The sequence below is a fragment of the Aspergillus tanneri genome (genome assembly GCF_003426965.1).
Source record: "Aspergillus tanneri strain NIH1004 chromosome Unknown AapTan_7_pilon_pilon_pilon, whole genome shotgun sequence".
Taxonomy (NCBI): Eukaryota; Fungi; Ascomycota; class Eurotiomycetes; order Eurotiales; family Aspergillaceae; genus Aspergillus; species Aspergillus tanneri.
Genome location: NW_022984634.1, coordinates 33,187 through 59,423, shown reverse-complemented (window position 1 = coordinate 59,423; position 26,237 = coordinate 33,187). Strand labels below are relative to the sequence as shown.

General features: G+C 46.7%; 7 protein-coding genes across 7 annotated transcripts; 3 read left to right on the top strand and 4 right to left on the bottom strand.

Annotated features, from left to right (window-relative positions):
• Nucleotides 1-6,003: 6,003 nt before the first annotated feature.
• Nucleotides 6,004-6,731, bottom strand: ATNIH1004_006644 (uncharacterized protein; the record flags this gene model as incomplete). Its single annotated transcript, XM_033571271.1, has 2 exons — nt 6,004-6,530; nt 6,596-6,731. 2 exons carry the CDS (start codon nt 6,729-6,731, stop codon nt 6,004-6,006), a joined length of 663 nt encoding a protein of 220 aa, XP_033424586.1.
• A 4,779-nt stretch (nt 6,732-11,510) lies between these two features.
• Nucleotides 11,511-12,119, top strand: ATNIH1004_006643 (uncharacterized protein; the record flags this gene model as incomplete). Its single annotated transcript, XM_033571270.1, has 2 exons — nt 11,511-11,636; nt 11,691-12,119. The coding sequence occupies 2 exons, from the start codon at nt 11,511-11,513 to the stop codon at nt 12,117-12,119; spliced, it is 555 nt and encodes a 184-aa protein (XP_033424585.1).
• A 3,021-nt stretch (nt 12,120-15,140) lies between these two features.
• ATNIH1004_006642 (uncharacterized protein) lies at nt 15,141-16,445 on the top strand (the record flags this gene model as incomplete). Its single annotated transcript, XM_033571269.1, has 1 exon — nt 15,141-16,445. One exon carries the CDS (start codon nt 15,141-15,143, stop codon nt 16,443-16,445), a length of 1,305 nt encoding a protein of 434 aa, XP_033424584.1.
• A 524-nt stretch (nt 16,446-16,969) lies between these two features.
• ATNIH1004_006641 (uncharacterized protein) lies at nt 16,970-20,307 on the bottom strand (the record flags this gene model as incomplete). The annotated part of the gene is made up of 7 exons (XM_033571268.1): nt 16,970-17,050; nt 17,135-17,392; nt 17,450-17,509; nt 17,601-19,496; nt 19,582-19,983; nt 20,134-20,223; nt 20,287-20,307. The coding sequence occupies 7 exons, from the start codon at nt 20,305-20,307 to the stop codon at nt 16,970-16,972; spliced, it is 2,808 nt and encodes a 935-aa protein (XP_033424583.1).
• Nucleotides 20,308-21,628: 1,321 nt separating this feature from the next.
• ATNIH1004_006640 (urease accessory protein UreG) lies at nt 21,629-22,550 on the top strand (the record flags this gene model as incomplete). The annotated part of the gene is made up of 3 exons (XM_033571267.1): nt 21,629-21,777; nt 21,838-21,954; nt 22,010-22,550. 3 exons carry the CDS (start codon nt 21,629-21,631, stop codon nt 22,548-22,550), a joined length of 807 nt encoding a protein of 268 aa, XP_033424582.1.
• Nucleotides 22,551-22,634: 84 nt separating this feature from the next.
• Nucleotides 22,635-23,888, bottom strand: ATNIH1004_006639 (urease accessory protein UreF; the record flags this gene model as incomplete). Its single annotated transcript, XM_033571266.1, has 3 exons — nt 22,635-23,395; nt 23,482-23,815; nt 23,868-23,888. The coding sequence occupies 3 exons, from the start codon at nt 23,886-23,888 to the stop codon at nt 22,635-22,637; spliced, it is 1,116 nt and encodes a 371-aa protein (XP_033424581.1).
• A 1,068-nt stretch (nt 23,889-24,956) lies between these two features.
• ATNIH1004_006638 (urease accessory protein UreD) lies at nt 24,957-26,024 on the bottom strand (the record flags this gene model as incomplete). Its single annotated transcript, XM_033571265.1, has 1 exon — nt 24,957-26,024. One exon carries the CDS (start codon nt 26,022-26,024, stop codon nt 24,957-24,959), a length of 1,068 nt encoding a protein of 355 aa, XP_033424580.1.
• Between the last annotated feature and the right edge of the window lie 213 nt (nt 26,025-26,237).

The following is a 26,237-nucleotide window of genomic DNA, read 5'->3' as shown; positions in this document are numbered from 1 at the left end:
TTCTCTCCTATATAGACACTCCCTTTCGCACCGTAGCGCCCCATTCAGCTCGTTACCAACCCCCACGCATAACAAAAAGCACCTTGCAAGATATGCCGTAAGAATAAGACTAGTAAGTATAATAGTAATTCTAGATTAGTATTTAGATAGTTGCTAACTAGTTGCCAGCCTGTGGCAGCACGGATGTTTGTGAGTTCTGGGACTATTTTAAGTTGCCTGAGGAGGAGGAGCAAGAAGAAGAAGAAGAAGAAGAGAATAAAAAGGAGGATAAGGAAAATAAAGAGGAGGGGGAAGGTGCTAACTAGTTTACAACTAGTTCCTGATTACTCTATAACTAGTATATTATTTGCCTTGGGGTGTAACTAGTTTATATCTGGTACTTCTTTAGTTAATTAGCATTTTATAAAAAAATAAATTAATATTTAAATATACTGCCTTATATATAATTCTATACATGTATAGTTTCTATATAGTTTATATATTTTTATACTAAAATATATATATATCTACATACAATAGAATATCAAGGTTATTAAAAATATGTTTATATTATATAATCTATATCCTATTCTAAGCTATCTAGGAGATGGAAAAGGAGAGGGGGAGGAAGAAAACAAGTTAGGTGCAGGTAAGAAAACAGAAGGTTGTGGAAATTAAAAGGGTAACAGGTTCGGAATTAGTTGGGGACCAGTCCCAAACTGGTTTTGGGGTAGTATTATACCCTGATTTATTATCCTTGTTAATACTTTAAGATAACGAGCTTAAGCCTCTATTAATTAAAGCCGCGCCTTTCTTTCTCGTTGATCTAAGCTCTGATTAACCCTATTCTGAGTTGCAGCTTGACTAAGAGGTGAGCTATAGCTAGTTAGTAACTAGTTATAAACTAGTTAGGGACTGGTATACCTTAAAAGAGTTTGTTAGTTACTTCCTCTTCGAGATCGACCCCTCCCTCTTGATTGTGATCGACATGGTTGTGGTGAGCCAGATAATAATACTCTTACTAGGACTTTAGTTAATTCAACAGTATATCTTAAAGACTAAGTATTTGGTTGATTATCTGGTGTATTTAAACCTAAGGTATTTCGCCGGCGTTTGCGTTCTAGGACTAGTTAGCAACCAGTTACAAACAGTAGTCTAGTCTTTATTTAGACCCACCTTTCTTAAACTATTTCTTGCATACGTGATGCAACAGAATCAGACATAGCTATTTAATAGCAAAATCCTGCCTTGAAATATTATCTAAATCTCTTATATCACACATCCGGCCACTAGATATAACTAGTAGAACTGTTTAGTAACTAGTTAGATACTAGTACTATACCGATCTGCAGCCTTTAAAATTGATAATTTAATACCACCAAAGATATATATCTTATTATAGATTGCTCGCCTGATTTGTATGATTCTAGCATTTTAAAAAATTTGATCATTATAGCAGCTTTTATTTAAACCTGCAGCAATTAATGTATCTGCTTTATGGCCTGCCAACTTTGGATATTTGGATTATATGTCCTTATACTAGTTAGCAACTAGTAGATAGCTAGTTAGATACTAGTACTAAACTACTTACCTTAGAGAAGTTGTATTAGATCATAATATCTCTCACGGGTTTAACAGTTAATCAAGCTAGCCATCGTTTGCCAGTTATTTGTATAAAGTTTATACCTACTAAGAATATTATTAATCCCTCGAAAGAAGTGCACACGGCAGGCAATTATAATATATGGAATATGCCATCTTTTATTATAATGTTAAGGGTTAATACTGGCTAGATACTGGCCAAGACCTATGTGGATACTGGTTAGTAACTGGTTATTAACTAGTTAGTATTATTAATCTTACCTAATATCTGTGCCTTATCCATATCTAATATAACACTTTCAAATCCAGTTCCATGTAGATAATAAAAGCAAACAGACTGGTTTATATTTTACTCGATAACCTTAAAAACCTTTTAGAATAGGTTATAATACCCTTCAGTATCTTGACAATTGGTGAAGACTCGACAAAGAGTAATAACTAGTTAGTAACTGGTTAGGAACTAGTCTGTAGCCAATTGTAAATACTCACTTACCTTTTCTATACTTTTTTAAAAATACTGCAAAAATAACTTTATTTAAATCACGACCCTTTAATCGCTTAAAATTCATATCCACCTCAAATAACTTCAGAGATTGGAATAACTTTAATTGTGCTTTGTAGGCACAAATAATAAGTATATTCTTATTATCCTAAAAGGTGTACTAGACATAGGCCTAAAATATACTAGTTAGCGACTAGTTTCAAAGTAGTAATATACTAGTTAGGAACTAGTATACTTACCTTTAATTCTGCCGTCTCAAACATTCAAACCTTAGACCATTTAACTCTTGGCCTTTAGGAAATAGGCTTATCTTTACTTTTTGAATTATAGCAGAAACACGATCTTGATTAGCAAAGCTTGTATGAATACCTGATAGGCTATCCTTATTAAATTCCTTGCAGAAGTCAAGGAGTCGTGGATTGCGGAGGAAAAAGCCTAGCTAGTTAATAACTAGTATACTATTAATAGTGGACTAGTAACATACCAGTAGTCATATCCAGATCCCTTATATTATAAAGTATCTGCTTTATTCTTTCCAGGATAATAAAAGGAGCTGTTATAGGAGGTGGTGGAGGGTGTGTATGTATCCTATGTAAAGTAAATAAAATATATAAATAATTCTTAATATTAACTAGAATAATAATATTAAATGCAACATCACACTTTTTATGTACAAGAGTTCCAGTTTGACAAGTATCTAACTAGTTAGTAAATAGTTATAAACTAGTATAGTATTAGTTTACTTACTACAAGATATTTTCCGACTTACTACACTCTCTATAGCTCTATAATATGTAATATCTGGATGGACTAATTAATTAAAAAATTGCTTAAGTAGTAAAAGATTAGTATTAGTCTAAAAGCTAAGAGAGGAGAGATAATGCTCGGGTTGGATATTTAGTTGTAGTGGCTTTCGATAAATACAATAAATAAATAGATGGCGAATCCCTGCAACATTCTATATATACTAGTTAAGAACTAGTCAAGAACTAGTCAGCTACTAATAGGAAAATAATATAACTTACTAAGTATGTTGCCCATTGAAAAACTGGTTTGCATGTAGGTAGTGGTACTCTACAGGCTTTTTTTGTTTTAAAAAGCCTATGTTCTGCAATATAAATACTAATAGATTTGTTAGTTACTAGTAAATAACCAGTAGGGAACTAGTCTATAACTAGTAAAAACTTACCCTAAGGCATTTCTCCTCTTGTTATTATCTCCTGCCATCTTAATAAGATATTATATTTCCCTAATCCGATCCCATACTTCCTCTGTAACCTTCGTATAATATAGGTCCTTTAGATTAGGATAAAAACTTAAGCATCTTTTAATTCCTAAATATTTATAACGCATGCGTGTAATATCCATACCTAAATATAGACATGTTGCATGGTTCTTAGTCCTTTTCTTCCGCGTATATTGGATCTGGAACTAGTTAGCGACTAGTTAATAACTAGTAATAGAGTAGCTCCTTACTTTATGTATTATTTTAGTATCTTTCAAGGGTTTTATTGGATTAACAGGTAGGATATACGTAAATCCAGCTTCCCTAGTCTCTGGATACTCTGGTAATGCCATACAAACTTCAATTATTTCTGTTTGTAGAGGCCTCAGCCCATTTAACAGGAATATAGGGTATGGAGTCTAAGATTAGTTAGTAACTAGTCTGTAACTAGTTTATAACTAATATAAAATCACCTACCTTATTAATATAGAATATCTCTTAATCGCTTCCATTATCAGAAAATTCATGCTCGGAGAATTGGACTTGGTTAATAAGGGGACTAGGGGCTGCCATTGTAACTAGTTAGAAACTAATTAAATACTAGTTAGGAAGTGATAGGCTTCCTTTGAGGATAATAAAAGAGATAAAAGATAATTTCATTGTAAAGAGGTGACATGTGTGTATTTAAGGCCCCATTTAACATGACCTCCCTGTCTTGCACGTGACATCCCAAATAGGCCTAGGCACCTGACGCCAAGTCCGACCCACCTGGTCGCGACCTGGAACCTCGTATGTTTATAATTTAGGGATGGGATTTCCCTCCCATATTGCTTGGCACGGGATGGGAATCCCTTCCCATTTTCTTGAGACGGGATTCGGGACCATCCCCAGGATCCTTATGGGAATATGGGACGGGACCAGACCTCCCTCGGGATCCCGAATCCCTCCCAACGGCCAGCCTAATATCATCTTTATCGTAGAAGATAGTATCGACACTTCGTCCGTGCCTAATCTAATGGAGGACCTCTAGATATTTTTAAATATTTATATATGTTTTAATAAAACATAATAGAATTAATCTATTATTAGTACATCATATATTTATTTACAGTGGGATTGTGGAGGAGAGATACTAGTTAAGTTAGATTTTGCTATAATCGAAGTCATTGACTGTAATGCCAAGAAATTATCGATGACAAGCCTGTGCAGGACTGCGCGGAGGAAGCCGCGCCTGGCAGCTGGCCATCCCGGAGTTCGCAGATGGCCCTAAGAAAAGGATATCGCTAATCACGCAACACAAATAGAACTTCATGTGTGATTAGGAATCTTAGAAGCTGCGAAGAAAAGCTGAGACCCTTCATACTTTACCCTCTGTGATAAGCTTCATCACGAGGCATATGTGAAGTCCGAGTTGCCCAATGTGAATAAAATCAAACTGACTTTCTTTGCTTTCCCTTCACGATGGTGAACATCGTACCCCGCTGGGCACTGGACGTCACCACATGCTATAGAAATAAACTTCTCGGATACATATCCTGCATTTGGCAGCCAATCACAAAATGACTCCTCAAACTTTCCAGTACAACCTCTTCTACTGCACTTCCACATTCATATCTCACGACTATTTTTAAATTTCCATATCATTTCAGGGCATCCGCGTGCGACAGCCCACGTCAAGTTGTTCGACATGATCATCAAAATTCAAGCAAACATTATCTCCATACAGACCACGAAGGGATTAGCGTATGACCGGAGATACACTACTGTCTGATGCGGTTTAGACCAGTACCATATCTAACAAATCAGTGCCACAAGTGTTATGTAGTTGCAGCGCCAGCTGTTACATAGGGTGTTATATTGCTCCTGACACATAAGTCGCCTTATTAAATTCGTTATGCATCTCGATATCACATCCTACCTTTCAAAGATGATAGAAAAATATCCGGGTTTCGGAATCCGATCACACCTAGCGCCTTGGCGAGCGCTCAGCGTAAACCACTGAATCGCCTCCATTCCTTCAGATAATAGTAGGCGATAGTGATTAATACAGTTGGTTGTTACTACTGAAAGAGATCCCTTAAGAGACTACCAGTGTGTAGCTAGTATAGTGTTCTTCTGCCACCCACTCCTTCCCTGAGCGAATGATCATAACATCCAGCCCCGTCAAGTTTCCTATATAGTGCGAATACTCGATCACCTGTTCACATACGATACTTCCTCATAGTTCCGCCTCGTACCAATTCCGAACAATCTGGATCTATATCAGAAACCCGACTATTGGGAGCAACACTGATACATACCAAGTACCAAAAACGGCTGTGTGCTTCACCTTGTACTTCAGTCGCGCTCCCAGTGCTAGTCTAGCTCTGGCTTTCCTAAACCTAGGCTATCCATTCGGGTCTGAAAATTTTGACCGGGATGCCTATTCACCATGGTGGCCTACGAGTGGCTGCAGAGACCTTGCAAGGCTTGATATTATCGTGAATCAAGCTCACCTTGCTACAGTATCCTCACTATTTTTTTGTATTACCAAGGTAATTCGTCTAAACGAGACAAGGCTAGCCAACTGAAATAAATTCACAGGAGAGTCTATGACGGTTCGAGGCATCAGCTACACGGTTTACACCTGGTTTCACACCTTCCTCTCACGCCTCATCGGCTGGCTTAATTCCAACCTGGGAAGTAATCCTTTTGCCTACCCCTTGCTGACTGCTACTTTCGACATTGCTGCTTCCTCATTGTTGCGATCGTCCACTCCAGGGACATAATCCCTGTATCGCTCTCGCTCCACAACCACGCCGATTTGATGTGTCTTGGAAACCCATCTCCTCCACGGCTTGTATACAAGTACGCTCAACCCACCTATAATGAGGAAACATCCGCAGATCGCACCGCCAATAACATCATAATATTCTCCAGCCACCTGCACTCCATTCCAGAATTTACCAGTTGGCTCCGCAACGTTGAGCACGAGGGTCAGCAGTTGAATCACACCAATTACAATGGCGACAATGACAGTCATGGTTGTTAGAATGATCGAGTAGTATAGGAAAGCAACAGGGTCTCGATGATTCTGGGACGTCTGGATTTCATCTCCTGCACCAGCGATAGGGTGTACAGATGAAGGACTGTTCCGTTCCGGTGCGAGATAATTTTGAGCTGGCTGTATATAGAGGGCGAGCATGAGGGCGCCATCAGCGGTGTCAAGAAGACACATTCCCGCTATGGATTATTGTGAGTTGGAGACCTTTGCTCAGTTCCCACAAAAAAAGGAAAAAGGAACGCACCAGTAAAAAGAGCCGGGAATATCAAAATCAGCCAAATGCTCGTACCTTTCACAGCCTCGATAGAGGAGATACCAAGGAGGGCAACTTCCGAGGATGTGTCGAAACCAAGACCGAATAGAATTCCAAGCGGGTACATTTTCCATGGACTGCTCAACGGGGTTTAGTACTGGTTTACACGAGGAAAGCATGGAATCTTACCGGTCTATCAGTTTAAACATTTTCTTGAGCACTGAAAATAGAATACCTCCGCCCTCAACCTTCCAGGCTTCATCTTCATGACCCTCTGGAAGATTTAGGACCTTCTGCATTTGTTTGATGAGCTTGTAGAGGATATATCCATTCATAAGACCCAACAGGATCAAGAGAGCAGCACTGACAGATGTGCCAATAATTCCGCCTACAACACTAAAACTATCGAAACGCGATGAGATGGCCGCTGTGGTGGCTGCAACAACGACAGCTGTAATTATAACAATCCTTATTGACAGGCGTAAGCACGGTTAATATAACAATCGGAGAGTTCCTTACGTTGAATGGCCCAGAGAGAAGAATGTTCCCACCGACACAGGTTTCTGACCGCTAGCAAGTAATCTTCTTGTCATCAAATCAATAGCCTATTGGTTTCCAATTAGTTTTTTTACCGGTGAAGTTTTTCGAATTTGACTAGGCTGCTTACCGATATATGATCCGCATCAAATGCATGTCTTAGTCCCAATGTGTATGAAAGGACTGCGTTGGAAACCAAAGACCTATTAACAGAATCAGCTCATACTTGAGGTAGAGGAAACTGAACGTATTCGGTATTGCCTGATGCTCGAGGTAACGTACGGATAATAACGCTGTATATCCCCTCACATTTAGCAAATACGTTAGTATACCTGATACTAGGTAGAAATGCCATTGGATAATATTTAGATTCATTGTAACACCAAGACACATACCAATACAATTGCAGCCACGGCCCACACGACCATATTCAAGAAAGCAATTAAGAGTATGATGGCGACAGCGGGAAAAGGGATCTTTCTGATAGCTGGCAACTGACTATGGAAGTGTTCTGCACGTCGTATGAGCGACTTGGCGGTGAGCTTTCTCTCTCTCATATTGCATGTACGGCGCTCCGCCATAGGTTCTTCAAGGTCACCGGCCATTCCTGGAATATTAGCGTGCCGGTTGGTTCTAGTCATGGTTGTAGGAAGTTGCAATTTGTAGATACTCAATGAGTCCGTTTGGATGACATAGAGAGGGCATTTGGGAGAAACACAATTGATATGTTATAAAGAGTTCTGTATGATCGTTAGCAGAAAAGGGGCGTGGGGGCATCACAGTACGCCAAGGTATTGTCGCAGATATGGTATTGTTTTGTTCTGTGGAAGTTGGAGGTACGTTTGTGCTTGACTAGTTTGACCCTGCCATCTTAGTAAGATGATCTTACAACCTTTGAACTGTCTTACACTTCTGCATTCGCCGCATTACCCAAATACGCATCATCCATTAGGGGTACGGTATAATTGCAAAGTGCAATACCGGAAGGAGAGCTGACGTGTGATCGCCATTATGCGCCGCTACCTTAGATGTCACAGTTTCAGGCAGTAGAAACCTTACAGGTTAGTTCAAAGAAGGGGGGTGTGAGGGCTCAACCATCTGTATTGTTGCGGTATTGTGGTACACAGCTCTACATCACCAATAGTCCCCTGGCAACTTCCATCCGCATTGGAGAAATTCGTAACCCTCAGGTGGGGTTCGTTGTTGATCGCCGCGACCTACCCTCTCTCAGACCCAAGACATCCCTCTTCATTACGTCAAAATAACTTTCCATCACAAAAAGAGGTCATGGCTCTAGTTGCCTCTTTTTTATTTATTTTTTTTTTTTACGGTTGAAAATGATGGTGGTGCAGGAGCCATGGAAGATCTCTCTTCGGATTCGTCTTGGCGCTGTAGATCTCAATCTTTGAGACATTGTAGAGATATCTACGGAGGTGTGTTTCTTTAGTCTTTGGAGGTTGGACCCATATACTTCTATCTTGGCAGTAATGCGATGTATGGCTGTAATGTAACTTTTTATATATTTTTATATAATGAGGTACTTTAAGCAATAAAATCAGGACACATATAATTATACATTATAATGGCTCAAATGACCCAAAAAAATCCCGAAAAGTGCAAAATGAAGCTATACAAAGCACTAGAAAGTGGTCCATCTCCTAAATCCTGGTGTTTAGAGAGATACCCCCCAACTCTAGTGTTTTTCCGTCAATCCTTTCCTGTACGACTCTCTTTATATTCGTTTCCTCCTTCCAACCGAATGATCTCTTGAACATGACGGACGAGACGCTCAATCCAATGTTGTATAGTCTCCTGAGGTAGCTCATCCCAGGCCTTTTTCCATGCAGATTCTGCAGTTTTCTTATCCTGCGGAGCTCCTCTTGAAGCTGTACGTTTGTTTAGCCATGGCCACGCCCACTCAATTGCATTAAGTTCTGGAGAGTTGCCTGGCCAATTTAGGATTTTTTCAACACCATGACGATTAAATACGGTCTTTTGAAAGTGATGACGGTGAGCAGGAGCTCCATCTTCCAGTACAATAGTATTCGGACGCTCAACCCCTGACGGAACCTGCGCCTCACTGTCTGCAGTGTCCCCGCGTCCCCTACCGGGCATCTTCTGACTACATATCCACCCGCCTGTCCCCCCCCCAAAACGCCGTCTGCGTATCTCAGTGCCGTTGACTGGTCTGCTCGACGGCCGCAGGCGACCTGGTCCTGTGTCCGCTGATATGAGCTCGCTTCAGGCAGCAGCCCAATATCCTTGTTAGTTATCTTAAGCGGGCCGAGATAGGCATCTTATCCTGCGCTTGGATTGTGACCCCTATTGCTGCAGAATCTACCGCTTGAAACTGCCCGAGCAGGCCTATTTTTATTATAAAATCCGCCACTGCTACACTTGCTTTCATCTCCCGTATCACCAATTTATAGCCCTCTATCCAGACACCGGCACAGCCTTTCCATCGAAGCTCCCGTCGTAGCTCCATTCGCAGGTCGATCAGAATTGGGCACGCTATAAGCAAGTGTTTAGGCGTTTGGTCGTTAAGATCGCAACCGCAGCGCGCCGATTCGCGCACGTTGATACGGCTGAGATAGTCGGTCGTCCAGTCCTTGCCCGTTGCCACGCCTTGGCCCACTTGGCTTTTGACTCCGTCCTGATCCTCCGCTTGGCCGCCGATTGCAGCATAATCAGTTGTTGTCCTCTTAGTGGTCCCTTTTATGCTGCTTTCTTGGCAGGCTTATTAGCTGCCTTGTTCCCAGACACGCCAGGCACGCCCTGGTGAGCCGGGATCCACCGTAGTGTTACCCGGATACTTTGTTCTTCGCAGCAACGGAGCAGCTCAAGGCATTCCCGTAGGATCTCCTGTCCAGAGACTAGCCGAGGTCGCCTGATCGCCTTCAGAGCTGCCTGGCTGTCAGAGAATATCTGCACCCCATTGCAGATATAGCTTCTCCACCGCTGCATCCCGTGACATCGTTTTACCATCTCAGCCCCATCTGGACACCCCGTAGCTCTGCTGCGTATACCGTGGTCGTAGTTTCTGGGCCAGGGTGGTAAGTTGTTTGGGTTTTCAAGTCCGGCACCGCTGCTGCGGCGCCAACCTTGCCCCCGTATCCACTGCCGTCGGTAAAGACACATAGCGGCTTGTTAGTTTGTTGTAGTATTTGGTCATGACTTTTTCTTGCCTCGGCGCAGTCCTTAATCACCACGTCCGGAGGTGCACGCCACGGTTCCGTAATATATGCCTGCTTGTCTCCCATCTCCCTTTAACCTTTGGTGGCGGCTTAAGACACCCGCCGCGCTTACCGGCGTGTGCCTCTATTAGTGTCAACCCACTAAGCTCCTTCTCCTCCTCGTTGCGGGGCACCTTTATACCGCCCAGTATTGCGTGTTGTGGCCCTGGAGCAATTTGTATCGCTGTCTCCTTGGCGAGCTGTTCCATCTAGAGCCCCATAGGTAGCAGATAAGGTTCAGTATTAAGTGCCTCCGTGGCCGTAGACCGAAAGGCGCTACTAATTATAGCTGCAGCTTTTTTTTGTACAGATGCAAACTGCCGAATAACTGTACCCCTCTCCTTGGCTGTTATGATTCCCGGTTGGAACCATGTGGCCACTGGCCGCAAAGGTGGCCGAATATGGCGACACTGGCATCCAAAGTTAGATTCATAAATTGGCACGGGGTGCCTCCCTTTTTGGTTCAACACACATATCACGCGTGATACCCTAAACCCATAGAGGCTAGTAGAGGAAGAGGCCTCCCATTCAAGACGGTATCTGCGATCGGGTAGGATCGCAAGACTCGTGGATGAGGCGTGCTCTAAATGTCTTCTCTCGAGTTCCGACATGGTCTTCGCTCAGGCTGTCTACTCCCTTACGTACAGTACAGTATCAAGAAAATACACCGCTTCTCAAAATGCCCTGAAATAATGCTTTCCATGTTCAACCCCAAATGACAAGTAGAAGACAGGATTGGTGGAGGCTTATCGGAATACTGTATGTTTCAAAAGGTATATAAAGGCCACGTAAACATGTCGTGAAATTAGTCTTCCACGGTGACTTTCATCTATCTGAGCTCTGCGATTAGGCGTTAGCACATATGTAGTCTTACATAATACTACGTAATATAATCACCCTGAGAATGGAGTTCGAGCAAGGATTTTACAGTCATTAAGCATTCGTCGGCCACAATCCTGAGGAATATATCTGTCCCACCTAGGATGGCTTCTAAGTCCGTATACATCTACGGTAGCGGAACTACAGTATAAATTAGCCCATCTTGCACAACTTACATTCTCTCCTTCGTTCTCCAGCTGCGATACCCTTTCGCGAATTGCTTCTACAAAAACTTCAGTGGCCAATTTCTTCCTGCAATGGCTTTATCGAATTCACCACCTCTCTCAAGTGAAGGGTTTGGCAACCCCCCAGTCATAGAAAGTGATGTGCTGCAAGACATTTGGGGCGGTGACACAATTCCGAACGCCCCGGAGCCAGAGAGCGTACCATTATCAAGTTCTCAGCAAGAAAATGGATAAAATACAAAAGAGCACCAGAAGCTGGACGAGTCCGAACCAAACAGGGGCCTGGAATCAATTCCCTCCTCTGGGCCGCGAAAACCAAGAGCGGATACCTTGCACCAAGGCGTCAGCTTGGAGAGTCTTGCAAGTTCAGCCGAGATTTCTGAGCCATCTATTATAGTTCCCGACAAAACAAACTCCGGGACAGACAAAACTGGCGGAACTGGCGGTCCAGAGTCGCCAATTCAAACGCTGTTATGCATACCGTATGCAGCCGGCATTTTGGAAATAACATCGACAAAACTTCAATCGGCAGATAAAATCCACTTCCTGGGAAAATCCTGGCAAAATGGAAGGAGAACTGAGTTCCTCTTGCGCCTGGGATTGAAATTATGGCTGCCGGCAGATCAGGTCCCAGAGGGCGTCCTCCCGAGACGGCCCGGAGAGCTGGATAACTCAAGATGATGTGAATGCTCGCCGGAAAAGAAAGAACACGGTCGAGAATGGGACCAGAAGCAAATGCTTCTGTACAGAATCATTTTCTTCTAAGCATGAGTGAAGGCAATCCTGACATTAAGTAGCGCCGACATGCTTACTTGCATAAGCTACTACCCCAGATTTCCACCAGTAATCGGTGCTTCTGGTCTTTTGAGGTTCACCACGCCTCTCACCCTAGGTGTCGCTCAGTTTGCTCCTTAAGCACACGTCACGGGCAGTTCAACTAGGACGACAACGCTTGAACCGATCAAGACCGTTTTCAAGCCCCCAGTGCGAGTGAGGTAGTTGAGTCCCGGCGCTCTGTGCACCTACACGTGCATCCGTCCTCTCGGGCCATATAGACAGTCTCTTGACAGGCCCCGGCCCTGTCGCAGTGGCTGCCATTGTATACCACGCCCAGCAAGAGCTCACACTCTTGTTTCGCGTTACCTAGAGAGGTCTCCCTCTACTAGGCCGACCGTGCTTTGTAGATAGCCCTCATATACTTCCCATCTGGCAGTGTATACTGGTCGCTCTCCACTAACCAAGCTTGGTCCCCGATATCTGAACGGGATCGACGGGTTGCCCGTGGCAAATCCTTAACAAGGTCTATCAAGGCCACCTACCAATTACCAACCCCTTCCAGATCACCCATTGATTTCCCAGGAAGATGCCTGTGTCTCGGTGATGCCCGTGTCTCGAAGAACAGCTGTACCCAAGGTTGCCCGTGGCTGAACCTTAACGAGGTCTGCAGTGCAGGATGTTTTCAAGCCTTAACGAGCTCGAGACTGAACGAGACCTCTGGGCCTTGAAAAAGTTCTGTCCAAATTCAGCTTGATTACCTGCGTCATCGGTTCACTACCGCCTCGCTGCATCTCGCACCATGCGATCCAAGACCTTATGCAAGCTCAGGGGTGTCCTGTCTTCTTTGTAGGGCGACACCACTTTTACCGGTAACGCAAAACCAGCTTCTAGGCCCGAGTGCGAGTCGGGTGAAAAGAAGTCGGATGGTTTCATATCCGAATCCCCTGATTTGGTGTGGTTGTGCATTCGGGACCCCGCGACGGGCCGCACCTGCACAACCACGGCGGATTATTCTGGTCTCCCATAACACCGTCATAACGAGAAGGTATGAATCCATCGCCCCCAACAGCCTGGCAAGGACTGCTGCCCAGTGCGAGCTCACTGGGGGCGCTAATGTTACATGTATCTAACTTTGCTTCTGCCGTTTCTCAGGCCAGTCGGGCACCCTCCCAACCAAAGCACTCTGGATAATGCGGGTGTATTCGGATTCTGTCCCTAGGAAAGATTGGCTGGGGAGGAAGCCCATAGATCGCCAATCTCGTGTTCAGAGCGACTATAGGAAAGTATCCTGGCGAACAATCCAAGTGGGCGTACTCCGCCCTTTTACTACTTTGGCTTAGCCGCTGAGCGCATCCACATGGAGTCTGTCCGTCTGGACGGATGGCTAAAAAGAGTGGATAAGATTCCTGAAATGGGCCCAGAAGATGGTTAACGACTTACCTCGGCCCCCATGTAAAAGCTCCGAGCTCAAGTCCATGCAATCCTCCTCGTGCAGAACCACAGGATATGTCAATTGTGACCATGAAGTCTCCAAAGTAATTCTGTCTCGTTGTCTTCCCGGATAGCCACCAATACCCCCGATGGAGACTGCTTTAGAATGATTCTATGTGGCATTAGCTGAAGCTTGTGCCTGACATCCTGCATTATTTCCATTTCTCTGAGATAGGAGCTAGGCAACTAAATTGTCGCCATTGACATCCTCAAGACCGCTTCAATAATATGAACACAGAAAAACACTGCATTCTGTGCGGCCACATTGCCGGTCTCTCTGCACGAATATTGCTGGTGCAGCGTGTCGAAATCCAACCATTTGTGATGGATGTTCAATGTATCGCGATTTGAATGGAAAGAGAAATGCCTGGACAGCGCACACACAGCAAAATACTCAATGGAGAGGACTGGTATGAGATGTATGATCGAACAGATGATCAATCTTAGATCACTTCCTTCAATGTGAGAGGGTCTGGATTAATCCGAATTTCCTGTTATCCCTCCTAAGAAATCGCTAAGGCCGTTCGAGCCCAGTTGCACCTGGGCAGTTGTGCCAGACTGAAACTTGTTTGGACCAACATGAGTGGTCTTGTACTTTCCATTACCTTAGGAGGATCTCTCACTAGGTAGCTCTTCCTGAGGTCTTCCATCGCTCACGGACCTCACTGCTAGTTCACTGCACATTCACCGCACAAATCTTGACAGTACTATTGGGTAACAGAGTATAAGCCCATATGCCTGATTGTCTATCTTACCCGTTCACACCGTACTGTAACGCGGCACAATTGAGTGCTTGGGAGACCTCTCCACTCTCGTTCCGATTGCGGAGACAAGAACATGCAGGTTCAATGTTCCCAACAACGGATTGTCAGTGGATTTGCCTCACCTGACCTCCGGTTACCGTCGTAAAGCTAGGGGAAACATAAAAGGGATGGGGCATCTCTGAACGAGTATTCTGAGCTCATCGTCGGTAGAAGATCGGCATGGGCAGGACGAACGTGCGCGTTGGGTCGTATTCTGGCTATGGATGAGCCTTCCGGAGCTGAGAAATGGGGTACTCAAGAGGCATGACCCCCCACCCTTGCACTTCGACCTGCATGAAATCATTAAGGGTCTGGGACGTAGAGGGTACCGGTGAGGAAACGGGTCTTGGCCACATTTCCTGCATCCTGGGCCCAGGGTTCATGTGCGATGTAGCTGACGTGGCAAACAAGTAAAAAAAAGAAGGGTAAAAAAATAAAAAACGTAAAACTAATTCCCTTAGGGTAAAGGAGGCGTGATACCGTGTAAATACCTTTCGTTACAGACATAGTGCACAGTAATTTACACTGAATACCACAGACATGAGTACAAATAGGGCTTTACCAGCCACTGTTGAACCCAATCATTCACCATCTCTTCTTCACACGTAACAAGTGTTGCAATCAACTCGATATGCCATCTGGAAGAATTGTCAAGTTCCAGGCCTCACAGCTGCAGGCGGTGGATGGGCCGGTCAAATGGCCCCGCAAACCTACTACGGAGCAGAGATTCTATGACTACGCCTTTGAAGAGTTCGATCCGACTAACTCGACGAGTTTCAAGAACTGGGTGTTACTGGACGTGGTGACCAATTACGCCAAGGCACATGGCTCGACGGCATCCAAGCACCATACCGAATTTGACTCCAACAGTCCCCGCGGCCATGCCATGGAGTTGACCAAACCGATGACGCCGGCTGTCTACCAGCGCTACCGCAACATTACCGCGATGGTGGGGCCCAGTTTCCAAAATATCCAACGTCTACAGCGCATCGAGGGCTCGACAAATTACGACGAAGCTGCCAGATTCGTCATAGATCCTACGGACATTCAGTCGAGATTGTTGCCCGTCATCCATCCAGAAACCAAGAAACCGTGGTGCCGGAAGCGTGACAATGGTGAGGACTCTGCGCAGTGTACCGACACCGTGAACTTTACCGAGCCGGACGTTTTTCTCTGGGTAGACCTCACTTATCCTCTACGGGGCATCTACATTCCCATCAAAGAGGCGAAAAATGGCAACTGTTGCAAGTATGCCTACTTCAACTTTACCGAGGCCGATTACCAGTTGAAGACATACGACTATGATCCCGATCACGAGCCTAAGTCAGATCCAGCATTCGTGACGACTGAGCCCGACCTTCCCGAAAGCGAAAGTGACCGACAGAAGACCGACCCAAATACGCGGGAGACCGGATGGTGGGAGGGCGATATGACTCTGAGCCGGGATGCCAATCTGGGATGGGGCATCAACGCCAAATGGACCGCCCGGTTCAATGTAAAGGCGCTGAAAGACGAAGCGAAGAAAGGTCGCTCCGGGGATGCCACCGAGCACATCAAGCTGTTCGACAGCAAAGGAATCCTGATGCGATGGGCCGGCAAACTGGATATCCGAATGGAAAAAGTCTATAAAGATCCCACCGTCCACAATATGAACGACGATCAAGTCATTAAACTCAAGCCGGCCGCTACTTTGCCTATCATCAATCAGAGGTCTGACTCTGACTCTGACTCTGACTCTGACTCTGACTCTGGCCGTGGTTCTGGCCGTGGTTCTGGCCGTGGCTCTGGCCGTGGCTCTGGCCGTGGCTCTGGCCGTGGCTCTGGCCGTGGCTCTGGCCGTGGCTCTGGTGGCTCTGGCCGTGGCTCTGGTGGCTCTGGCCGTGGCTCTGGCCGTGGCTCTGGCCGTGGCTCTCGCCGTGGCTCTAGTCCTGACTGACCCATACATTCTCTCTCTTCCCTTCTCTCTTGCTTTGAACTCTATTCCTTTTTGTTGCCTTTTAATTCATCTTATGGTCAAATGAATAGCAATTCTTATTATTGAACTCCCAGTATTTAGAACTCGTAGTCTTCTCAACCGACTATGGATTTACAACCCCTCTCCCCAAATCATAGTTCATAGTCATGATCGTAAGCATCTCGATGTAGTTCAATGTTTCATGGACTTATGATTTAAGGGGACCTGACGTGGCTTATGATTCTTCCCCAAATAGTTCATAGAGTCATGATCTTAAGTATTTTGATGTGGCTCAGAGCTTTATAGAGTCACGACCTATAATCTGTTGTGGCTTTCATTTTTCAAAGTCAGGGAAATTTACACGTAGTTGCAGAACGAAAAGTTTGGAAACAAAGCAAAATGAAATCCGAAAGCTCTTCAATTTAGGAATTCTCGCGTAAATTGCTTTCAATTCGGGGTTTCTCCATTTCTTTCCTGTCCGAGACCCCCGCCGCCCGAAACAAAGTTTAGCAGATGAAATAGTCCTGGGCCAACGATACAGAGGTTGCCGGCGGCACGTCACACACATGACCACCCGCTTTCACGACCTGGGGACGGGTAGATTCAGTCAGAACTATGCATGAAGACAGAAAGACAGAAAGAACGAGAGGTAAAGGTGGATAAACACTCACAAAGGTTTCCGGATCTACATCTATCTCTGGCCTTTCTCCATTAAATATCATGCCCTCCTTCTTCACTCTCCGGCAGCCTTTAACGGGCTCAACGCGTTTTTTGAGGTTGTAACCGCCGATCTTTGAGTTTTCTGGAACGTCAAAAGGCTTGGTGGGGTCCTCAGGCACCTCGATTATCTCATCCAAGTCTTTGTTAGGGGTGCTTTCGGCGACAGATGCCTGGGAAACAAATGTAATGGATGTTTGAGGAACAAAGGTCTAGGCAAGAATTGGTTAATACCAAACATATTTCCAGTGGAGCGGAAGAGGACTTACTGCAAACCGGGGTCGCATTATCCTCGGTTCGATTGTCGGGATCGAGCCATTGGGGTCACCCTATCAGAAGCGAGAGGTTTCAGATTAGAGTAATTAGAGCATTTTAAACAGAGACGAAGGCACACTAAGGAGAGGAGAGAGAGAGACATACACCCAAAGCGACTGCTATCATGCCACCCTTCAACACCATGTCAGGCTTGGTGCCAAAGTTGCTTGGCTGCCAAATCACCAGGTCGGCAAATTTGTCCTTCTCGACGCTTCCGATGAGATGCGACATGCCGTGAGCGATGGCCGGGTTAATGGTGTACTTGCTGATATACCTCTTGACGCGGAAGTTGTTGATAGTTGGAGCATCGTCCGGGAGTTCAGTCTGGTATTTCCGATCATGGCATAATGGATTATCAGCATCGCAGAATTGATTAATGTGGTCGTACAATTGGTCCTTGCTGCCGACGCGCTTTTGGGTTTTGGGGGGTGCATGATCAAGGACGGCCATCTTATGGGCGCTGGTCCAGCTTCGCAGAACCACCTCACCGACACGGCCCATGGCCTGGGTGTCCGAAGACATGATACTGATAGAGCCATTATCAAGAAGTTGGTCTTCGGCGGCAATTGTTTCCGCACGGATGCGGCTCTCGGCAAAGGCGACGTCGGCCGGAATTTCTTTGGACAGGTGATGCGCAACCATTACCATGTCCAGATGCTCGTCCACCGTATTGAACGTGTACGGGCGGGTAGGGTTCGTGCTCGCCGGAAGGATGTTCTCCGTCGCCACGACTGCGATAATGTCGGGGGCATGCCCACCGCCGGCGCCTTCGGTGTGATACGAATGGATGGTACGGTTATCGATACTGTTGATCGTGTCTTGCACATAGCCACCTTCATTCATCGTATCGGTATGGAGGGTGGATTGAACATCGTACTTCTCGCACACTTCGAGACATGTGTCGATGGCCACATGGGTGGCGCCCCAGTCTTCGTGGAGCTTCAAGCCGATCGCACCCGCCTCGACTTGCTCATTCAGACCCTCTGGGTCGCTGTTGTTACCCTTTCCAGTGATACCAACATTGATGGGCAGGTGATCAAACGCCTGGAGCATGCGTTTGATATTCTCGGGGCCTGACGTGCAAGTCGTGGCATTCGAGGCCGTCGAGGGGCCCGTGCCGCCGCCGACAAGCGTCGTCAACCCGTTGCAAAGTGCTTCGGGAACCTGGGCTGGGTCCAGAATGTGGACGTGTGTGTCAATCCCACCGGCTGTGACAATCTTGTTTTCAGCCCCGATCACGTCGGTATTGGCACCTATGACGATGTCCACATCATCCATGATGTCGGGATTTCCGGCACGCCCAATGGCTGTTATATGACCGTTCTTGATCCCGATGTCTGCCTTTATGATGCCAGTGTAATCGATGATCAAGGCGTTGGTGATCACCGTGTCGACGCAGACATAATGGGGCGGATCTGAATTCTCATGCCTATTTTGAGAATCACTATGCTCTTTGGATGAACCATATGAGGTCTGGGCCATGCCGTCACGAACGGACTTGCCGCCACCAAAGTTGCACTCATCGCCGTAGTATGTACGGCATTTCGGGCATTTCCCAGCAACTCGACACACTTGATCACAATCCCCGTTACCATCTGGGCAGTCTTCACCGCAATGCCCGGTACGGTCTCGACAATCTTCCTCTACCATGACGTAGAGATCGGTCGAGCCTAGCCGTACAACGTCGCCTTTGGTAGGTCCGAACATTTTTACGTACTCGTGGCGTTGCATACGACGATCTTCTCTTCCCTTCTCAGCTGCGGGACCATCATTTTCAAATCCGTCGGGAATGCGATGGTTCTCGTGTAAGTACTTCGCAACGCCGTTACCACCGGCAATTCGCTTGCGGCCGGCAATCTGCACCAGGTCCACCATTCGGCATTGCCCCGGCTCGAATCGAATGGAACTCCCAGATGGGGTATCCAGTCGATATCCGTTCGCTTCCTTCCGGTTGAAACAAAGTTTTCTATTTGTCTCGATAAAGTGATAGTGGGATCCAACCTAAAATCATTCCAGCGTTAGTTCCACACAAAAAATGGCAGAGAGAACGAAAGAAACTATAAAAAAAGAAAGGGATACAGCATACCTGAATTGGCCGGCTCCCCTTGTTTATGACTTTTAGACGACGTCTGTCTCTTTTTTCATTCAAGAGAATATCGGTCTTATCCGGATCATTAGGACAATCGGAAACCTTACACCAAATGTATCCCGGTGCCTTCTCGGGTGCGAAGTCACTAAATCTGACCTCAGGGAAAAGGCTGTCGGGGGGCGCGGTGAGGCCAGTGCCATACAGCGCTAGCTCAATGTTTCCGCCTTCCGTGGCGATAGGATCGACTACGGTCACCAGATAAGTGCCTGTCGGAAACGTTCCTTCCACCTGGATCTGACGGGCAGTAAACCAAGTGGATGGAAGGACGTGACGGCGGCCGAGGATCTTCCTCCCAATGGACATCAGGTCCGCTACCGCATAGTGACCGTCGCGGATAAGCTACCGTCCGAGTAAGTATAAGTCAGGTTATGTCCATGTCCAGATGCCCGGGGAAAACATTTACCTCGTGTAAAACCGTAGAGATCAGGGCCCATTTTAATTTCTTTGTGAGCCAATCCATCTCGCTGAACAGCCCGAAGGGGTACATACCACAGCTTCCGGATGGTTAAGCCGCACTCCACGTGAAAGACGGCGCTGAGCCAGATTTCCAAGTGGGTAGAGGCTGGCGAGCCTTTCCAGCTGGAAGTAAACATTTTGGTTATGATTTTGTAGGGAAAACAGAAGAGCGAGTAATCCACGTACCTCTCTGGGAATCAGATGCATCGTGAACGTATGCTTTTCTTAAGGCCCTGGATCCGACCTGAAACTGAAGAGACTCTGGACAAGGAAATGGATGGAGTAAACTAGGGCGATAAATCACTCAGGCGCACTTTCGCTTAGCTGTTCGATGCGGTTCGGGCATCTTAAATACCCGTGGGCCTACCCCCTCCCCCGGGGTACATCCCAACCAACATACAGTATCAGCGCTGTGTAGCAATACCGCTCACATTGCGGATCCAACCTTACCTGGCATGACAATTCTTTCCGTCCACAAGACCCCTCGTATCGAATTGGACTGTATTATGACGCTGAACAGGTGCTATTACCCCAATTCAGGTATGAATACAGTTTTGTAACAGGCGATACACATTTTCAGGTCTCTCCTCCTCTAGGAGTACGAACGCGCGTTTATGCAGGTGGATTTCTCCATCAGCGATTCTCTACACCGGTGCTTAGACACACACGAGTCCTGCCAATCTGCCTACCAATCCCAAACTTTCTTTCTACATAGCGGACGGACCCTCACCCCAACAGAATTAGAGGTGAGCTGAACACCTGCACAGCTGCACTATTACATCATTAGGGACCCAATTTATCCATGGGTCTCTGACACGGGACTACTCCGTAACTAACACACGGGATGATCATTCAGCTGAATGGAAGACTTGCCACGTAACACGGTCTAATTGACTTGGTGTGTAGGCAGTAATGCCTCACCTGCATAAGTATATTACTTTCCATAAACAGGGATGTGCCCGCTGATCAACCTTCGCCCTGGAACGCTAGCCAGCCCAAGCTTCTGGTTAGGTTGTAGGCCCAGTGAGTCCAACTACATCCCAATCCCCTCACAGTAGAGTCGAGAAGACGACTATGAAGTACCCAATTGGTAATATAGATGGGGCCAAGTTCCAACTAAAGAAAGAGGATGGAGAAGCGGTTCACTTGGCGTTGCGAACGAGAGGTCTTAATGAAGATTTCTTTTATTTTTATTTCCTTGTTCACCAAATCCAAAATCGGTCAGTGGATGCAACTTCTACCCCAATGGGTAATATGTATGAACAAGATTACGAGAAAAAAGCACAAAGCTCGTTAATTCCAAAACTCCATAATTAATGTTCAGCTGTAGCTTAGTTACGTCGAGGCAGTCTCGTTTATTTTTTCTAGCCGTTGAAAAGCTTTAACCTCGGGACGTACGCAATAAATCGACTATCAGTTTTTAGTATATAAAACCCGCCAAATTCCCTCCATACTGGACCTTTCCCACCATAATCTCCTTGAACTCCATCTTCCTTTCACTCTAGTTAAATCGCATTTCAGACACATAATGACTCATTCTCACTCGCACGATAATGGTGAGACCCATGGGCACTCGCACGAGATCATGGACGGCCCAGGATCGTATGTCACGCGAGAACAACCTCTCACGCATGAGCGGGACTGGAACGACCGCGCTTTCACCGTTGGAATTGGCGGGTAGGACTTCGCCCTCTCTTTTCCCTCCTTGCTTTTCACGGTGATGCTAACTGACGCTAGGCCGGTAGGATCGGGAAAGACCGCCTTGATGCTCGCTCTTGGCCAAGCCATGCGAGACGAGTACAATCTGGCCGCCGTCACCAACGACATCTTCACTCGGCAAGCAAAGACCTTCTAGTTTGATTAATATCCTTGTTTTTTTGCTTATACATATTCTTCTTGTTCAATGCAGTGAAGATGCCGAGTTCCTCACTAGGAACAAGGCTCTTGCGAGCAATCGGATCAAAGCCATCGAGACCGGAGGTTGTCCGCACGCCGCCATCCGCGAGGACATTAGCGCCAACCTGCTCGCCTTACAGGGACTACATAAGCAATTCCAGACCGACATTCTTCTGATAGAGTCCGGCGGCGACAATCTAGCCGCCAACTACTCTCGAGAACTGGCTGATTTCATCATTTACGTGATTGATGTGGCCGGCGGCGACAAAGTCCCGCGCAAGGGTGGGCCGGGCATTACGGGATCGGACTTGTTGGTGGTGAATAAGACCGACTTGGCCGGAATTATCGGCGCTGATCTGGACGTAATGGCCCGGGATGCTGCCAAAATGCGAGAGGGCGGACCCACCGTTTTTGCTCAGGTGAAGAATGGGAAGGGTCTGACCAACATTGTGGATCTGATTCTGAGTGCGTGGAAGGCTAGTGGGGCATATAGCCTTAGTGTCAATAGGTGGAAACAGGGCGCACCCCGGGGGTCTGGGAATATCGACGCCTAAGCTATTGGTGAAACAGCAGATTTATTCCTAGTTTCGAATATAATGAGGCCAGAGTCTTTAAAATTGAACAAAAAGGAAAATATTTCATGAGTTAAAAATCCTGCTGTAAAGAAGCTCGTGGCGTCCAACCCACAAGTCCATTGCCGGGACCAACTGTCCAGCCCGGTCGATGGGGGTGTCCCACTCCCGCTCGATTCGGTGAGAAATCATTTCCTGCAAACGTTGACTGGCCAAGATGGACTGCGCCATATAAGGACCAATGACAGAGGAGCGCACCGCTGCGCTGAGCACGGCTTTGGCATGGTTGACCATATGCAGATAGGCCGTTTGCTGTGCCGTCAACCCCATGGCCCGAGAGACCACGGCCCACAAGGGCGCGAGGTGACCATTCGGCCCCAATCCTTCTTCTGGGTTATTGCGGCTCTTGAGCCCAGCAGAAATGCTTTCGAGAGACTTCACTGCCGTCACCGCTGCTGCATCGCTCGCCGGAGTGTAGGACACGCGGAAGGATCGTTCCCAGACCCCCAGTAGAGCTCTTCCTTGGGCGAGGCTTGCCCGCTGAGCTACAACACAAGGGGTGGATGCATCGAGATCGTTATCGATGGTTTTCAACATTTCGGGTTGTCGATACGCTGCCAACAAGTACGGTAGGGATGTGCTCGCCATGCACGCAATTGAGAGCGTAAGGAACGAGTCAAAGGCTGCCTCTGGATTGGCTATACGTCCTCGTAGCTTGAGATGGGCAAGGTACGATTCAAGTCCGTTGGAGTACGCAAACCCACCGAGGGGAAGCGCCGAGTCAGAAAGGAGGAGCAATGCGTGGACGGGTATCGGATTGGACGGACCTTAAAAAAATGAAACACAGTTAGCAGGGTCAAGGAACTCTCTACCAGCTCTTGGTAGGTTAAGATCTATTTGTTTATTTGCTTACCTTGGAAAGGAGCATTCCCTGTGGCCAGCACCCGGCGCGCTCTCGCATTTTCCAGACGTTCCTCAAGATCCGAAATCTCGTCATCTAAACCCTGATCCTGTGCCTGGTTGATTGCCATTTTTCTTCTTTGTTTGGAGTCGGTTGAGATGAAGGGGGAGGAAATGTCACTAGAGACGCCCAGATCCAGCACAATGGAAGTAATAGTGTACTCGCCCCACCCATCTTTGCGCCAAGTACTTGAATCTTGGAAGGCGTATGACAGATCCATCGCAGTGGGGTCCCGCCGGGTCGCAGTGGGTCGAACCAGAGAAGTGGTTTGTTTATAGATCTCATACTGTTTTGTATGGTAAATCCGGGAAACTCAGACGTATGATATTGTAACACACCGCAATCTCGATGAGACTCATTTCTATTGGACACCTCTAGTACTAGCTAGAAGTTTGTTCGTAAATCCCCACCCTGATGCAATAATACATATAGACATCGGTTGTACTTCTGCAGAAACACACTGTTGGAAGCGATTGCTTCGTCCCTATTGAATGGGTGGCCGGGTGGCCGCTATTAACGTAACCGGAAAGCGAGCGAGCACCTCCGTATTACATACAAACTGGCACTTTTAGTGATCTTAGTATTTCAACAACAACCTGTCAATACAGCCTAGAATTCGAATCCAGACTGACATAATAGTGTACAAGCAGATATTAAACCTCGAAGCTTATAATGTAAGTGGTTCTATATATTACATGAAGAGGGGTTTAAATACAGTTGTACTAGGGATTGTCCTGTATTATAGTGAAGAAAAAAAAATTCTGAAAATTCTGAATAAAATATAGATATGTTCTACTGCATGTATTTAATAAGAAGGACTTAATACTACGCCGTAGCTATAAGATTGGCTGAGATACTAAGGCTGTAAAAGTGCCATTTTATATGCAATACGGAGGTGGCTCGCTCGCTTTTATGGCTCGCTCGCTTTCCGGTTACGTTACTAAAAGCTAGCTTACATAAATGATGACTAAGCGAGGTCGAAACCGGGCAGGCGCCCATGCTTGGCGATATGCTCCAACACACACAGCAGGTCCACTGATGGGATCGTCAATCATCCCCTGGTCTAGGCAACGCATGGGTCGCGTAGGTGGCTGAGCTGAGGCCACCACTAGTCTGCTGGCAAACTGGAGGATGAGTTGGGTATAGATCGACATTTTTTTTTTGACCAAGATCAAATGCAAACTTGGTTCATCTCCTTACTTCTGTGTTCTGCATCGTATCTGGTAATTTTACATATTTATGGAGCAATGATCTACAAATGGAAGAAAGACCAGGGAAGGCGGAAGATGGCTTGATTGCAAGGCCATGGAAGAGAGTAGAATCAACTGCTAGGGAAGGGTTCATAGGGTAATAAGGGTCGACACGTGAACATGATGATCAATATCTAGGTAATGCAAAGCCAACATCAGGGGCAGCATCATGATTCTTCATTCCCATAAGCACTGTAGCGCTTCCTCGCCAAACTCCATCGCAATGCTTCCCTCTTCCCGCAGGAGGTCACCAAGCCATTGCTTAGCTCCATGTGCATGCCGGGCACCAAACTTTATCAAGACAAAGCTGTTTCGTATATGCGCTGCCGTCCAAGTGATATCATCGTGCAAAGAAGGCTGAGACGTTGAGTTGGTCGAGGTTGTGGACCAGTCGCGATCCCCGAGACGAGGCTGTGATTTGAATCGATCCAGGAGCCAGGTCATCAGCCGTTCGAACACGGGTCCGTAGAGTATCAAGGTGCCCAGGACGGTGCTGGTTCCGGCCCGATCACGGATCAGTTTTTTCGTGCGAGACTGCTCCTGGGAGCCCAGGTGGGCTCCCTCTTCCAATTCAGCGTCCAGAATGACCGAGTCGCGAAGGAGAAGCTTCCTAGACCCTGTCGCCTCATCCACCGACCACACCTCGTTTTTCCCGCGCCAGAGATGGAAATCCCAGTTCTCGCCCCTGGCCGACCGGCCTTCGGTCACCCAGTCCAGTATACAGAGGCTGCCACGGTTGTTTCCTGTAGCCGCTGCGTCCACGGTAAAGGTCTGGGCTTGTTCGTATCGACTGTCTTTGAAAGGTACGTTGGGGTCGGGCAGCGAGCAGAAGACGGCCTGGTTCCCAATGTGAACATCCAGTGTCTGTCGACTCATATCCATCAATACCTGGTCCGGTAGAGCCAGCCGTTTCCGCAACTTCTGCGTCGCATCGGTCCGATAGATTTTGTTGCTTCCGTGCGGCGTCGTGACTACCAACCTTGTTTGCGGATTCAGTGTGATAGAGACGTCGATTTCATCACCCGGCAGCAGACCTCCACCATAACCGATTATGTACAAGTAGACTGGTGGAGATACACATGGCAGAGCCGACGAGACTGGGATATAAAGCGACTTATGGGTCAGAAGCTTCAGCGGGTATCGGTACGTCAAGTTGGTGAATGTTGGAAGGGCCGGCGGAAGGAGCTCAACGACGACCTCGCCCTGACCGGGCTTGGAGACTGGAGCGATAAATGGGGTGGCCATCGCGATGATTCTTTTGGAGGCTACTGAAGAACGCCCTTGTCGCTAAGAAGAGGGAGAATTGAGATTTGTGATGACAATGCTCCGCAGTACGGTTTTGGTAATACAGCGTCACGGAAAAGTACTAGTACCCCCTTTCCCGATATACATACACTAGCTGCATTCTGCACGGGCTCAGCCGCCAGTTCCCAACTTGATTCCAACTCAAAACTTGGT